Consider the following 17,566-nt stretch of genomic DNA (forward strand, 5'->3'; position numbering starts at 1 on the left):
AGTTTGGAAAAAAATTCTAGAAGTTAGTGGGCGGAGTCCAGGAGGGTTGATCTGCATACTTAGGGTAACTTGGCCAGAGTGGCTAGGCCAGCCCTTAAAAATTTATGAGCCATGCTAGCAGACGAGTCAGGTGGAAGATGGAGTGCTGAAGAGGCTGTCGAAGTCCTAGGAGTGGTCTCCTAGGTCTAGGGGAGACCCTAGCCCCAGGCTGGGCTTGGGCTGGCTCATTTAGGATCCATTTAGCAGTGCTGTTTGATTTGGAATCTTGCCTGAGAGCAGTGGGAGCAAGGAGGACAATGTGAGTACATCAGCAGGGATTTTCAAGGGGAGAAACTATCATGCTTTCTAGCAAGCTTTCTAAAAGGACAGTATTGTGCTTAACCCTCTTATCCTTGCCCAGGGAGATCTTCAGATCAGCCAGGAGGGCTGGTAGTGCTTGCAAGCAAGTGTAGCTGGGAGCAGTTCTTCACACAGGGAGGAGACACTCCTGCATGTGGTTTGCTTCATCTTTTTGTGCTATTTCCAAGAGGGGCTGAGAGCTCCTAGTCTGTAATGGACTTTTGCTACTAATCTACTAAGGACTGTTTGAGGAAAGAAGAAAGCAGTTCAGGGTCTTTTGTACAAAAGAGGAAAGTTGTCCCAATTTTGTTGTTCTTTGCTTCAAATTGGGCATCCTATAAATTCCTTCACCCCATCCAAGTTGTTTCCCCCTAATAAACATTTAAAAAATAAAGCCAAGGAACTGACTTCTTGTATCTGGATGAAAACGGATAATGCGTGTTGCCTGGCTGTGCAGGAGTGGGAGAGACAGTTACCAGCAGCCCATGCGGGGGTAGTGCTGCACAAATGATAAAGCTATAAGATGTACAAAAGATAAAAATGTACAGTTCGATTTCATGTGATTACCGCAATCCTGCTAAGGGAATCTGCCGCAGTTTTCCTTTCATTGCCTTTCTTCAGTGAAAATAAGACAAAGGCATTGCCAGAAACGGTTTTTCCATATGTATAGCTAAATATAAAAAAGATTAGTGTCAATGTTAAAAAATAATTTGTTTTCTTTCTGTAAATAAATAATTGATATAAATATATATATATATATAAATAATAAATAATTGAATGTAACAGAATATGCTTAATCCAAGTTTGATGTATTGTACATCTGTATGATGTTGTACTTTGTATCTTTCTTCAATAAACTGGCTATTATGCAGAAAAAGAAGGAAGAAAACATTGAAGCATTTGATGGTCTATTTGTTATATATATATATATAGGCACTGAGAGGATTTAATTTCTTTGCATTTGTGGTTTTTTTTTTTTCTTTTTCTTTTTTTTTGTGCATTTGATGATTATTGGTATATTGTAACTTTACAATTTTTTTGTTTTCCTTTCAATCATTTTTATTGAGTTTTTAACAAAAAGAATGAAACATTATTACATGTTTTGATAACATAGAATTCCATGAGTCTATGGCAATACAGGTGGGGTATCTCTCTGTCATCCATACTACTGTATGTCACCATAACTGCATTCTTTATAACTGAACATGTTTAGTTACAAGATGCACCCGGTAATTCACCTGTCACCAAATGCCATGTTGACCTAGGGTATCAATGTCCTCATCCTTCTTCCAGAACAAAAGAACTGAACTGTATCTGAAAGGAGGAATGGGGAGACTGTATTGGAGTGTCTGAAGGGTCGTGTACATGTTTTTACAACAACTTTAACTAGGGCTTATTTTCGGGGTAGGGCTTATACTGCAGCCATTCCCGAAAATAACGCTAGGTCTTATTTTCGGGGTAGGGCTTATTTTCAGGGAAACATTGTACTATACAGATATCAAAGACTTGTGTAGACAGGTACTCACTCAGCTTCAATAGCCACAGAAAATGTTTTATCGCTAGCATACATGAAATTCCGATCTGGTTTTATCTTGACTTCAAAAGTTGGCAACACTGGAAATAGAAAAGGTAGAATCATTTTAAATAGGCATGTTTTAAAATTAGGCAATAAAATGTACCTGTTCTGTCCCACTTAATGCCAGTTTACACCACAACATGCATTTTTTCCAGCACTGCAAATGGTGAGAACGGGCCCTTGTAGACATTTCTTCTCTATTAAATTGAACCGTATCAGGTTTTTATTGTGCTGACATCTAGTGGTGGTTATAGCCACTACCTATGTTATTTGGTATCTCCCTCTGTCCTCACCTCCTGTTTAGTGCTAGTTTGTTCACTCTTAGCTAGACCTTCCTTGTTTCTACCATGTTCCCTCAGTCAGTGTAAGTAGTTTAACTTCACGTGACTGCAAAAACATCCTCTCCTCTGTACTGCAATTAGCTGAAGTAAGATTGTGTTGGATTCAACTTATGTGTCTTAATGAAGAGTTAAACTGCCTGTGGATAGTACCAAGTCAGCATACTATCTGGGAAAACTGGGTATAAGGTGGTATGCAGGGCTAAAGAGGCATTTGAAACAGAACAGTATGTATCATTTTATATTTAAATTTTCACTTTTGTGTACAGGTAAAGCCCAACTGAAGTTTTTAGGGAGATTGGTAAACAAGAGAGTTGGTATTTCACACTAGTAAGGATATTTGGGATTGATATATTTGTTTTTGTAGCACCCCCTATTGTTTTTCATTTTAGTTTAAATTAGCTTTCCAGGTGCATCTACACAAAAGTTGTGGAAAGTGTTAGAGAGTTCGAAAGCAGTCACAGCGTAAGTAGGAACTCCTGCCACTGCCAGCATGCTACGTGTGGAAGCAGTAAACTCTCTGCAGAGATCTCATGCTCCCCCTGCTGAGTCAGACCCGGAGCTCTTCGACCAGCAGGGAACATGCATCTTGGAGCCTGTGGATCTAGAACTCTGCTTCCACATAGAGAGAAGGATCTATTAATTTAAAATTAGCCAAAACATGGCACACATTTTATTTTATTTTATTTTTTTAACAATATTTTTATTAGGTTTTCAGGTATACAGAAAAACAGCAATACAATTTGAACATACTCATAGAACACGTAGAACATTGTACGTCTAACAACATCAACATAGTATTGTCAGCATAATAGTCATATTACAAAATACTTACATCTGACAGGGTTTAGGCCCCTTTCACACTATTGCGACGCAATTTTACCGCGATTTCGCGGTGCGATTTTTGCCGCGATTTTGAAAGCAATGGCAAGGCTATATGCCTCAAAACACATTAAAATCGTGGCAAAGTAGTGCAGGAACTACTTTGAAGTCGGTGCGACTTCAAAACGCACTGATATGAATGGGGCTCATTGAAAATAATGGAAAACGACTTGTCATGCGATTTTGCAGTCCAAAATCGCGGGACAAGTCACACTAGTGTGAATGGGGCCTTAAATGGAAAAAAGCATGTATGCATAATCATAGATTAAATATTGTAATAACATGAGCAGATAACAAACCATTTTAAGGATATAGAAGAGCTGAAAAAGACATCAGTGTACAAGAAGGATATTAATATTCATACATTATACAACATTTCCTGATTTGAGATATTGACACCAAGGTAACCAGTTGGCAGCCATTTTCTTTGTTGAACCTTCCTTAGCAGCCATGAGCATTTTTATAAACATGTATCTCTTTCATTAACCAAGAACGATGAGACTCCCACCCGGCCGTATATGTACAGTTGCCGGGTGCGAGTCTCATCGTTCTGATCGGACGTTCCCGAACGTCCTGCAGAAGGAGCAAGATCGCGTCGCCGCGGGCACGCGCAGCGGTGCGACCTCAATGTGCCTGTGTCCCTCGGACACATAGCAACAAGTTTTGGCAGGAGGGCCCTGTGATTGGCCCTCCTGATTACATGACGGCTGTGTCCAATCACAGCCGTCATGTAATGTAAATAAAGGCTTTGATCTCTTCTCCTCACACAGATCCTGTCAGTGAGGGGAAGAAGACGATCTGTGCTGCAGCCAGGGGATCAGTGAGTTTTTTCTAATTACCCACTGATCACAGGGGGGGTCTGTGCTGGTAATCAGAACATTGATTACCAGTGCAGCCCTGGGGGGGGGGGGTGCCACTAGAGCCACCAGGGATGCCCACCCATGACCACCAGGGATGCCCACCATGGCCACCAGGGATGGCAATCAGGGCTCAGAGAGCCTGCCAGTGGTGCCCTCCCTATCAGTGCTGCCCACCATTGTCATCTATCAGTGCTGCCCACTAGTGATATCGTGAACATAAAATTCGCCGTTCGCGAACGGCGAACGCGAACATCGGCAAATGTTCGCGAACCGGCGAACATTGCGATCCGCCATAGACTTTAATAGGCAGGCGAATTTTAAAACCCACAGGGACTCTTTCTGGCCACAATAGTAATGGAAAAGTTGTTTCAAGGGGACAAACACCTGGACTGTGGCATGCCAGAGAGGGATCACACAAAAAAAAGTTCTTAAAAATTGTAATTTTTTGATAGAGAGCCAATTATTGGAAAAATTAAAAAAAAAATAAAAATAAAACATTTATTTGGATTTAGCATCTGGGGGGTCTAAAAAGTGTACCTGTGAAGTTTCAGCTCTGTAGCATGTCCGGAACCAGAAAAAAATACGAATTAGGGTTAGGGCTAGGGTTAGGGTTAGGGTTAGGGCTAGGGTTAGGGTCAGGGCTAAGGTTAGGGTTATTTTTAGTGCTTAGGGTCCCTAAGCACTAAAAATAACCCTAACCTTAGCCCTATACAATACAAGGGTATTCTGAAGAAGCCACGTGACGCGGAAGTGGCGTAACGCGTAGGGACGTTCGGACCGGAAGTGACGCACATCGCGGAAGTGAGGACTGCGATCCCACTCCGACGCTATCCCTTGTATTTGCGCTTTGTATACTCAACAAATGTGAGTAGTTTTAAAGATATGTTTAATAAAGTACCCGTTATCCAGACATACTGCACTATTTTGAGCATTCTGTTTTGAGAGCCATTGGAACTGTGGAGAATCTGGAGAGGGAGAGGGAGTCTTATCATCTGCAGTAGCCCAGATATCTGACACTAGTGGAGTACGGCATATAACTGGAGAGGAGCCCCCTGGATTACTATTAAGGCTTTTACCCTTAGTCTTTAAGGTGAGAGGCTTGAACACCCTGAGGGGAGAAGGAGAAGCACCCCACTTTTTGTAGCACGGTGTTTGGTGAAGGAGTAGCACCTGTGGACTTATACTTATTCACTTGCACACATTTTTTCAGTTTTTGGACTTTATTTACACCCAGACCGCGATTTAGTTTCTGTGAAGCACAGAGGACACTGTGGTTTAATATATATGCACCTGAGCACTTTATTTATCACTAAAGAATGATTAACACATTAAGTGTTTTTTAGGTTATTGCTTTTTTACCTTTGTTCACTATGAATACGAATTTTATTTATATGGTTTAGTTCCCCTTTGTATATACTGTGATAGTCACACACACCAGGTATAGTTTATTCATTTATTTATTTATTTATTATTGATTATTGTTCACCTACCCAGAAGCGCAGTACCCCCCACCGTTTATATATCTTACACTGTTTGGTCACCAGTTCCGGTACTAGCAGCATCTGGGGTCTCCTTTTTATCCCTTTATCGCTCTAGTTTAGACAGCGCAGGACTCACTATACTATACATGATATTCAAGCACACATTTTATTTTGATGCACCTGTAATGTATTTAGATAAATTAAAGTGAAAGTTCAATGGGCTTTAATGTATTTAAAAAAATAACAGTTCCACCTGGATTGGTTGAAATATTGTTTCTACTATTAATCTGTCCTGCTGACTATTTTATTACCCTAGAAAATTAACATTTGACAGATATTAATGAGTATCTAAGATACGCATAGCCATGTGTCAGGCTAAGCTCACATAGGTGTCAAAGGGGCAGTAAAAACAGGCTGTCGATACTCATCCCCCCTCCCCTTCCCCAAATCGTCTATCTACAAGTTACCTGACAGCTGCTCAGGTCTGTACATATTGCCACAGTGCTGTAAGTTTAACTTGGCAGCATATCACGTTTGGCAGGGGGGTGCCAAATGCCTCCATTAAAGTCAATGGAACCACTCTGCAAGTGTACATCAATGATTTGGGCCCTCTTGTTTAAAAACTGGCCAACCCAGTTGCCGACACTGTGTGTGTAAAAGAAGTTGACCATACAGGTTTATATGGAGTCTGAAAAATATTCCTTACCGTACTCTTTCACTTCAAAGTTGGTGGTGTATTCTTGAAATGTGCCCTCATACCTGGTGGAGATGGTCCAGACGCCAAGACTAAACATGAAAGAAAACTTAGATCATTGTCTGATTTCACCAATTTTATTATCTTTGTTTAACAGGGTACATATGAATGATATAAAACAGAAGGAAAAATAGAACAAAAAGAATAATATCATCGAGCACATCTTGGTTTGATCGGATGCTTTGAAGGACAGAGAAGAGATCAGGGGTCTAATAGACCTCTTGGTTTGATCAGATGCTTTGAAGAACAGAGTAGAGATCTGGGGTCTAATAGACCTCTTTGTTTGATTAGATGCTTTAAAGGACAGAGAAGAGATCAGGGGTCTAATAGACCTCTGGGTTTAATCAGATGCTTTGAAGGACAGAGTAGAGATCTGGGGTCTAATAGACCTCTTGGTTTGATTAGGTGCTTTGAAGGACAGAGAAGAGATCGGGGGTCTAATAGACCTCTTGGTTTGATCAGATGCTTTGAAGGACAGAGAAGAGATCAGGGGTCTAATAGACCTCTTGGTTTGATCAGATGCTTTGAAGGACAGAGTAGAGATCTGGGGTCTAATAGACCTCTTGGTTTGATAAGGTGCTTTGAAGGACAGAGAAGAGATCGGGGGTCTAATAGACCTCTTGGTTTGATCAGATGCTTTGAAGGACAGAGTAGAGATCTGGGGTCTAATAAACCTCTTGGTTTGATTAGGTGCTTTGAAGGACAGAGAAGAGATCTGGGGTCTAATCGGCCTCTTGGTTTGATCAAATGCTTTGAAGGACAGAGTAGAGATCTGGGGGTCTAATAGACCTCTTGGTTTGATTAGGTGCTTTGAAGGACAGAGAAGAGATCAGGGGTCTAATAGATCTCTTGGTTTGATCAGATGCTTTGAAGGACAGAGTAGAGATCTGGGGTCTAATAGACCTCTTGGTTTGATCAGATGCTTTGAAGGACAGAGTAGAGATCTGGGGTCTTATAGACCTCTTGGTTTGATTAGATGTTTTGAAGGGCAGAGGAGAGATCTGGGGTTTAATAGACCTCTTGGTTTGATTAGATGTTTTGAAGGGCAAAGGAGAGATCTGGGGTCTAATAGACCTCTTGGTTTGATTAGATGCTTTGAAGGACAGAGGAGAGTTCTGGGGCCTATTAGATATATCGGTTTGACCAGATGCTTTGAAGAGCAGAGAAGAGATCTGGTATCTAATAGACTTCTCGGTTTGATCAGATGCTTTGAAGGGCTCTACTAGACTCCAGATCTCTCCATAAAAAAGAAACTGTTACAGCCCATGCCATCCCAAGAGATGTTGTTCATCCCTTCTGTTAGCAATAAAATAAAAATAAAGGGATAAAATAAAAAAAAAATAAAAATACAAAATATTTAAATCGCTCCAATTCTCCCATGCTCGTGTGCAAATGTGAACATCGGTTCTGCATGCAAACTGGAAATGCACCACACATGTGAGGTACTGCCATGAACATCAGAGCGGGAGCAATAATTCTAGCATCAGTATACACCACTCATAAACCCACGCTTTGTATACAGCTGCTATGCTGGATCAGAATGTGATATAGGTTATATAATTACAGCCCTCAGCCTAACTATAAAAATCCCAGCAAACCGAAAAAAAAAGGGATAAACACACAGTATATTATATATATATATATATATATATACATACATACAGTATATATATATATATACACAGTATATATATATGTATATACACACACACACACGGTATCTCACAAAAGTGAGTACACCCCTCACATTTTTGTATATATTTTATTATATCTTTTCATGTGACAACACTGAAGAAATGACACTTTGCTACAATGTAAAGTAGTGAGTGTACAGCTTGTATAACAGTGTAAATTTGCTGTCCCCTCAAAATAACTTAACACACAGCCATTAATGTCTAAACCACTGGCAACAAAAGTAAGTACACCCTCCGAAATATACAGTATTCATATATCCGTATTAAACAATTGTAAATTTCCTGTTTCAAAAATCACAATTCCTATGACAATATCAACATATTATTCCTCACAACCATGCATACCCAAGGGTATTTCACTGATATATAATACGTTACAAAACAAAACCACATTCTGCAAAACCAGACCAATGCTGAAATGGGAGTAAAAACTACAAACTCAATTTACAGAGGAAGATTGGCATCAAGCTCTTGCATCTACCTACAGGGTATCACAGTGTATAAACCATCGGGACATCTCCCAAAAAATTATGTCACTTTGGTACCTTATCCCATTCAAATTAGCGTGATTCTTCCCATCACAGTCGTCTTTGTGCCAGCGCAATTGTGGGCAAGTGGGCAATCTACACCATATTCTATTGTCTTGCAAAAACCTCCCTAGCTTTTGGAATCAGGTATTTAATCTCATTTCATCTATCACCAGTATCCTAATTAAGCCTAATCCAGCTCTAGCAATTCTAAACTTAGGTATTAAACAATTTCCTCACCAGTAACGTCCGATTGTTACACATATTCTTATAGCTTCCAGGCTGGTGATTACCAGGCACTGGAAATCGAATGAAGCGCCTAACCTTTCCGAGGTGGTTGCGTCTGTCAACCTCACCCACGAATATGAAAAAACCTTGGCAAGACGTACAAATACGCTCACTCGTATTGAAAAGCAGTGGCATCCTTGGTTTTCCTGACTCAAACATAAACAATTTGTTGTAATTCATATTTATCTGTTTTTTGTTCCTGTACTGATGCAATATCCATACGTGCTACAGGTTAATATGTATGATACTATGTATTATCTGATGTTATTTGATTAATCCATGTCAAATTCTAGTATATGGTATTCTTTAATCTGTTCTGAATTCTATCTTGTTTATTTGTATTACATTGTCAAAATAAATAAAAATTATTTTGAAAAAAAAAAAGTAGAAATGTCCAAATTCGGCCCAAAGTGTCAATATTTTGTGTGGCCACCAATTTTTTTCCAGCACTACATTAACCCTCTTGGGCATGGAGTTCACCAGAGCTTCACAGGTTGCCACTGGACTCCTCTTCCATGACGACATCACAGATTTGTTGGATGTTAGATAAATTGCACTCCTTCACCTTCCATGTGAGGATGCCCCACAGATGCTCAATAGGGTTTAGGTCTGGAGACATTCTTGGCCAGTCCATCACCTTTACCCTCAGCTTCTTTAGCAAGGCAGTGGCTGTCTTGTAGGTGTGTTTTGGATCATTATCATGTTGGAATACTCAGTTTCTAAAGGGAGGGGATCATGCTCTGCTTCAGTATGTCCCAGCACATGTTGGCAATAATGGTTCCCTCAATCAACTGTAGCTCCCTAGTGCCGGCAGCACTCATGCAGCCCCAGACCATAACATTCCCACCACATGGCTTGGCTTGTCTTTGCACTCCTCACCTGGTTGCTGCCACACACGTTTGACACCATTTGAACCAAATATGTTTATTTTGGTCTCATCAGACCACAGGACATGGTTCCAGTAATCCATGACCTTAGTCTGCTTGTCTTCAGTAAACTGCACATTTTCTTGTGCATCATCTTTAGAAGAAGCTTCCTTCTAGGACGACAGCCATGCAGACCAATTTGATGCAGTGTGTGGCACATGGTCTGAGAACTGACAGGCTGACCCCCCACCCCATCAACCTCTGCAGCAATGCTGGCAGCACTCATACGTCTATTCTCCAAAGAAAACTTCTGGATTTGATGCTGAGCACATGCACTCAACTTCCTGGCCACCGTACTGCAGCTCAGTTTCAGGATCTTGGCAATCCTCTTATAGCCTAGGCTATCTTTATGTAGAGCAACAATTCTTTTTCTCAGATCCTCAGAGAGTTCTTTGCCATGAAGAGCCATGTTGAACTTCCAGTGACCAGTATGAGAGATTGAGAGCGATAACTCCAAATTTAACACACCTGCACCCCATTCACACTTGAGACCTTGTAACACTAACGAGTCCCATGACACCAGGGAGGGAAAATGGCTAATTGGGCCCAATTTGGACCTTTCCACTTAGGGGTGTACTCACTTTTGTTGCCAGCCGTTTGGACATTAATGGCTATGTGTTGAGTTATTTTGAGGGGACAGCACTTATTAGCACTTATAGCACTTATTACACTGTTATACAAGCTGTACACTCACTACTTTACATTGTAGCAAAGTGTAATTTCTTCAGTGTTGTCACATGAAAAGATATAATAAAATATTTGCGAAAATGTGAGTGGTGTACTCACTTTTGTGAGATACTGTATATATATATATATATATATGTATTAATAAACAATTATATATACAGTGCTAATTATGTGCAATAATTATGTACAAAATAATTATTAAAGTACAAAAAAATCCTTAGTTCATACATAAAACCACATGATTATATATGACACATTAAACCAATATAAAAAGGAAAAAAAAAAAGTCCCAGATAACGTGCCTTATACAAAAAAATGTGCCTTTGTTGTTTTGTGAATGTGGAGCTAGCACACGGTGAATGAAGGTTTAATGTGGAAAGTACAACAGTGGTTGTACAACACATGGGTCACTAAGGCACTTTTTCGTTTATAAGGCACTTTTCGAAATACTCAGACCAGCTGTCTGGCACCAACAACCATGCCACGTTCAAAGTCACCTAAATCCCCTTTCTTCCCCATTCTGATGCTCGGTTTGAACTTCAGCAAGTCATTGTCATTATGTCTAGATGCCTAACGGCATTGAGTTGCTGCCATGTGATTGGCTGATTAGCAATTTAAGTTACCAAGCAATTGAACAGATGTACCTAATAAAGTGACCAGTGAGTGTAAGTGCAACACCACTTGTTTTTTTTGTGATTTTAATAGTGGCATTACACTATTATTTGCTACCATCCCCCTCTCTTTCCTAGTACACCCTGGGAATTATGATCACGGGAAGACATTGAGAGGGGGTTTATGAGCCCTGAATAAGGAGTCTGCTGTTCTGGTGTATCCAAGGGCTGAATTCCAATAAAGAACGCAGGGGATTGTGAGCGCTTGGGACCCACTTATTAAATTAAGGGGTCACCTAAACAGGTTAATAAGTTAAGGGGTTAATAAGTTAAGGGCTCACCTAAATAGGGGGTAATAAGGGGTAAATAAAAATAATAAGGGGTAATAAGGGTATAATAAGGGGTTATAAGGGGTAGTAATAATAATAACGGTATAATAAGGGGTAATAAGAGTATAATAATGGGTATAATTAATAATAAGGGGTAATAATAGGTAAATAAGGGGTTAATAAGTTGAGGAATCACTTAAATAAGGTGAGTGAGAATCTCATAGGGGGAGCACGGGCGTCATCACTTTTGAGTGAAGAAATCTCACCATTTGCACCTAATCTGGACTATATTATAATTGGACTGGCAACAAATATATGGATGTTGAAGGGCATTTTACCTGCATTTGTATGCATTAAGACTTCAAACGACGGGGGAAGGGTTTCTGTAGTTTTGATATAATTTATGGTTTTGGATAGTATACAATTTTAAAGTTTTTTTTTTTTTCTACGAGTGCATGGTGAATCGTAACAATATAATACTTTTTATACAGGAGCACCCTGCAGAATTTGATCATGGTGGAAATGTATCACAGTACAGTATTCGTTTTTCACTTTACAGCACTGCACTATGTCTTTTATTCTTAGAAAATGCAAAGTCTTCCCTGAATGGCACCCATGCTGAGCGGGCAACCCTCCTGTGTTCAGTAAGCAGAAAAGCAATAGCCCGGCACAGGATCCGAAAAGTGGTACCATTTTTTGAAAATGGAAAGCATTCAGAAACACCGATCTTGGTGTTCTGAATGCCTTTAAGGGCGGAGGAGATACTTGAGGTCCTGTAGACCCCAGATCTCTCCATAAATAGGACCTGTCACATGCTCATTGCTGTCTCAAGGATGTTTACATTCCTTGTGACAGCAATAAAAGTGATAAAAAAATAAAAAATAAAAAAATGAAAGCAACAGTGTAAAAATAAAACAAAGTAATAATACTAAGGCTCGGTTCACATATATGCAATGCGGGAAGGCTGCGAATTCGCAGCCTTTTCCCGCATCGCACACGCACCCCCGGCAGTTCACACTGCCATATGCGATACGCTGGGGGTGTCAATGTAATCTTAACGACACCCCCAGTTTGATCGCATATCGCAGTGCGATCGTGCAGTTCGCACAGGATGGGATCGCACAAGTGTGAACCGCTGTGCGATCCGATCCTGATGCGGCTGCAAAAATGCCTCCTGTGCGTGTTTGCACCGGGTGCGATGCGAATTTAGCCATACAAACTGTATGGCTAAACTCGCACCGCACAGCTGATCGCATGTAATGTCGGAGCAGTGCGCTCCGACATTACATGCGAACCCGGCACTCGCAGAAGTGTGAACCGGGTCTGAAAGAAAAAAATGTAAAGTGCCCCCGTCCTCCTATGCTTGCGCTTTGCTCCCACACGCACACAAACAGCAATTGCTCCACACATGTGAGGTATCACCGCAAACATCAGATCATAAGAAGTAATTCTAGCACCAGACTGTAAATCTAAAGTGATAACCCGTACAGGCTTTTAAAGCGTCGCCTGTGGATAGTAAAACCTATGTCATTTGTTGACGTTGCATGGGCGTGTGCAATATTTGGTATCTATTTACTTGGCATAACATCATCTTTTTTATTTTACAAAAAAATTGGGTTATGTATTGTGTTTTTTTTGCATTAAAATAAAAAAAAATGTATTTTATCCACAAAAAATCCAAACAATTTGCATTTGAAAAACTGCTACGCAAATATAGTGTGACAAAAAATTGCAAAATCTACCTTTTATTCTCTAGGGCCTCGGCTTTAAAAAAATATATATATGTGATGTTTGGGAGCTCAAAGTAATTTTTTTAGCAAAAAATACTGATTGTTACAGAAAAGGCCCAGACTGGAAGTGGCTAAATGTTCATGGGATGTTGTCCAATATTATCGGTCACATTGAATGTCTTCCCTACCTTGGCACGTCAGTCAATGGGTAGGTCTTCGAAATGATGCCTGATGCCGGATCAGGAAAAAGTTGCTCATTTTTCACCAAAATCCCATCCGGATTCTAAACCACAGAAATAAATAATTAATACTTGACATATAATATGTAAAAAGTTTTGCTTCCGGATTCATTAATCACCACTGGGTTTTTTATTTTTTGCTAAACAAACAAAAAAGACATTGAAAGAAAAAAAATGTCTCTGTTATAAAATTTTGCAAACAAGTAATTTTTCTTATTCACTAATGTATGCTGATGAGGTTGCACTGATATGTTGCACTGATGGGCACTGATATGTTGCACTGATGGGCACTGATGAGGGTGCACTGATATGTTGCACTGATGGACACTGATATGTTGCACTGATCGGCACTGATGAGGCTGCACTGATTGGCACTGGTGAGGCTGCACTGATCGGCCCTGATGAGGCTGCACTGCTAAGGCTGCACTGATCGGCACTGATGAGGCTGCACTGCTAAGGCTGCACTGATCGGCACTGATGAGGCTTCTCTGATAAGGCTGCACTGATGGGCACTGATGAGATGGCACTGATGGGCACTGATATGCTGCACTGATGGACACTAAAATGCTGCAGTGATTGGCACTGGTGAGGCTGCACTGATGGGCACTGATGAGGCTGCACTGATAAGGTAGCACTGATGGGCACTGATACGCAACACTGATATGCTGCACTGATGGACACTGATAGCTGCAATGATTAGGCGTGCCCTGATTATCAGTGTAAATGTCCCCTGTAACTGGAAAGCCAGTTATCGGTTTTCCTTTCTTCAGACACTGACAGCTATGAGGAAAGGAAATGATGATAATAGGGATGGGCTGGATGTTCAAATCGGGGTGCTCGGTGGCAAGTTTGCCCACCGATGAGCACCCAATAATGCACTGCGTGAAGTGCTTGTGATTAGCCAAAGCATGCACTTGACCTGTATGCTATGGCCAATCACAGCTCAAAGTCCTGTCAGAGCCATGATTGGCCAAAGGCAGGGTCCCTTTAGCTAATCATGGCTCAGGGGCTAAGTCCATGCCCCACACTATATAAGGCTGCTTACACTGCAGCCGTGTATAGTGAGTAGTATTAGAGATTAGGCAGGTAGTTAGTGGATAGTGTGTTGAGTTAGTTTAGTGCAGTCAGTGTAGTGTACAGGCATACTACACTTTTAAAATGAATGAATATATTGTAGCCCTGGGTCCCCTCTCGGTGCTCCCCAAGTTTTTTGTCCCTGTCACTTATAGTTCATGAGCAGTGCCATGCCAAGCTGACCAACATTTCCCATAGACACCAATATTAAAGACGGGGAGCAGTGCCATGCCAAGCTGACCAATATTTCCCATAGATGCCAATGAGCACTGAAAGCTGAAAATTTGTCTGGGCAGGAAGGGGGTGAAAGTGCCCTGTATTTAAGTAGTAAAGGGAAACTTTATGACTGAATTTAAAAAAAAGAAAAACATGGGGTCTCCTCAAAATCTATACCAGGCCCTTTGGTTCTGGTATAGATTTTAAGGGGAACTCCACGTCAAAATTAAAGAAAAATGACGTGGGGTCCTCCCCAAAATCCATACCAGGCCCTTTGGGTCTGGTACAGATTTTAAGGGGAACTCCATGCAAAAATTAAAAAAAAACTACATAGGGTCCCCCCCCCAAAATCCATATCAGACCCTTATCCAAGCATGCAGGCCAGGATAGGGGGGGGGGGGGACGAGTGAGCCATTTCCCATTCCCCTTAAAATCCATACCAGACCCGAAGGGCCTGGTATGGACTGGGGGTGGGGGGGCCTACGCTGTTTTTGTTCATTTTTTTCTTATCTGTATTGCCGGGAGCCAACAATACATTACAGCCGCGAGCAAGTTTGAATTACATTTTTTTCCTTTAGAAATGTCAGCATTGCTGCAACAGGCTCCATATATTGTACAGATGCGTCACTTTACAGGCACATTAAGGGGACCCCCCCAGGCAAGATATTTAAGGGAATATTTCATTTTTATTGTTTCACTTTAAGCATTATCTTTGCCCATTCAGGACGCAGTTGTTAAGAAGTCATCAGCTGTCAATGGGTTTCCCTGCTGACAGCTGATTAAAAAAAAAAGTGTTGGTAAAAAAACAAAGAAAACCACGCCAAAATGTTTTAAAAAAACAGCATTGCCCCATCCTCAAATCCATATCAGACTCTTATCCAAGCATGCAGCCCAGCAGGTCAGGAAAGGGGAGGGGATGAGCGAGCCCCCCCCAACCATACCAGACCACATGCCCTAAACATGGGGGGTGGGTGCTTTGGGGTGAGGGGGGGCTCTGCTCCTCCCACCTCAAAACACCTTGTCCCCATGTTTATGGGGACTAGGGCATCTTCCCCACAACCCTGGGCTGTGTTTGTTGGGTTCTGCGGGCGGGGGGCTTAAAAAATGGGGCCCCCAGATCCCGCCCCCCCATGTGTATAGGTATCTGGTACATCGTACCCCTACCCATTCACTAAAAAAGTGTCAAAAAGTAATGCCCACAAGGAACAGTTTTTGACAAGTTTCTTATACAAAAAGAAAAAAGAAAAAAATAGTATCCCTTGATGTAAATCCATCGTCAATCACGATGCCCGCCAGACCCGAAAAATACAATAAAAAAAAATAAAATAAAAACGTTCTCACCTGTGAGGCCTCCCACTGTATGCCCGATCTGCGCTTTGACATTTCATACATAGACAAGGGGCAGGGCCACCTGGTTAAGTCACTCAGTGGCACCGCCCCCCTTCTGACATCACGTGATGTCAGAAGGGGGCAGTGCCACAGATTGACGTAGCCCGGTGGCCCTGCCCCTTGCCTATATAAGAAATGTCAAAGCGTAGAGCGGACATAGGGCGAGCATACAGCAGGAGGCCTCCCAGGAGACGAGATTGTTTTTATTTTTTTCTATTTTTCGCGTTTGGTAGGTGTTGTGATTGACGAAGGGACACAATTTTTTTTTTTTTTTTTTTAATAAAGGAATTGTCAAACACATCTTCTTGTGGTTATTACTTTTTGACACTTTTTTGGGGAATGAGTAGGAGTACAATGAAAACCATTTACATAGCTGGGGAGTGATCTGGGGGCCTTTGTTAAATTTTGGTTTGGACTGGGGGGGGGCTTGCACTTTTTTTCTTTATTCTTTCAATAGCAGGGTGCCTGCAATTGTAACCGCGAGTCATTTTAAATGGGATTTGACTCGCTTTTTGTTTCTTTAGAAATATCATTTTTGCTGCAGCATGTTTTATGCATGCTACAGATTCCCCATTTTACAGGTACATTAAGGAGACCCCCCAGGCACTATATTTAAAGGAATTTTTTTTTTTTTTTTATTTGCACTTTAAACATTAACCACCTCAATACTGGGCACTTAAACCCCCTTCCTTCCCAGACCAATTTTCAGCTTTTAGCGCTGTTGCATTTTGAATGACAATTGCGCGGTCATGCAACACTGTACCTAAACCAAATTTGTGTCATTTTTTTCCCCACAAATAGAGCTTTCTTTTGGTGGTATTTGATCACCGCCAGTTTTTTTCTTTTTTGGTGCACAAATAAAAAAAGACCGAAAAGTTTGAAAAAAAAAAAAAAGTTTTTTTGTTTAGGTTATAACATTTTGTAAATAGATACGTTTTTCCTGCACTGATGAGCACTGATGACGCCGCACTGACAGGCACTGATGGGGTGGCACTGATGGGGTGGCACTGATAGGTAGCACTGATATGCAGCACTGATGGGCACTGATATGTGGCACTGATAGATAGCACTGATATGCAGCATTGGTGGGCACTGATAGGCAGCACTGATGGGCACTGATAGGCAGCACTGATGGGCACTGATAGGCGGCACTGATGGGCACCGATAGGTGGCACTGATGGGCGGCACTGATGGGCACTGATAGACAGCACTGGTGGGCACTGATAGGCACTGGTGGGCGGCACTGATAGATGGCAATAACGGGCACTGGTGGGCAGCACTGATAGAGGGCATTGGTGGGCAGCACTGATAGGGGGGCACCACTGGCAGGCTCTCTGAGCCCTGTTTGCTATCCCTGGTGGCCATGGTGGGCATCCCTGGTGGTCATGGGTGGGCATCCCTGGTGGCTCTAGTGGCACCCCCTCCCCCCAGGGCTGCACTGGTAATCAATCATTTGATTAACAGCACAGACCCCCCCTGTGATCAGTGAGTAATTAGAAATACTCACTGATCACCCCTGCTGCAAAATCGATCCTCTCCTCTTCTCCTCACTGACAGGATCTGTCAGGAGGAGAAGAGATCGAAGCCGTTACAACGGCTGTATTGACATTACATGACGGCTGTGAT

At 41.6% G+C, this 17,566-nt stretch overlaps 1 protein-coding gene across 1 annotated transcript in view; it reads right to left on the bottom strand.

The window, feature by feature from the left end:
* Positions 1-17,566, bottom strand: part of LOC309553570 (venom factor-like) — a 424,228-nt gene that overhangs the window by 340,366 nt on the left and 66,296 nt on the right. The window contains exons 5-8 of the mRNA XM_082254842.1: positions 13,211-13,305; positions 6,183-6,262; positions 1,866-1,953; positions 907-1,009 (exon numbers count right to left, since the gene is read on the bottom strand). Coding sequence (XP_082110968.1) covers positions 907-1,009; positions 1,866-1,953; positions 6,183-6,262; positions 13,211-13,305 — 366 coding nt within the window. The remainder of the gene's footprint in view (positions 1-906; positions 1,010-1,865; positions 1,954-6,182; positions 6,263-13,210; positions 13,306-17,566) is intronic.

Source organism: Pelophylax lessonae, assembly GCF_965119305.1.
Source record: "Pelophylax lessonae genome assembly, chromosome: 4".
Classification (NCBI taxonomy): domain Eukaryota; kingdom Metazoa; phylum Chordata; class Amphibia; order Anura; family Ranidae; genus Pelophylax; species Pelophylax lessonae.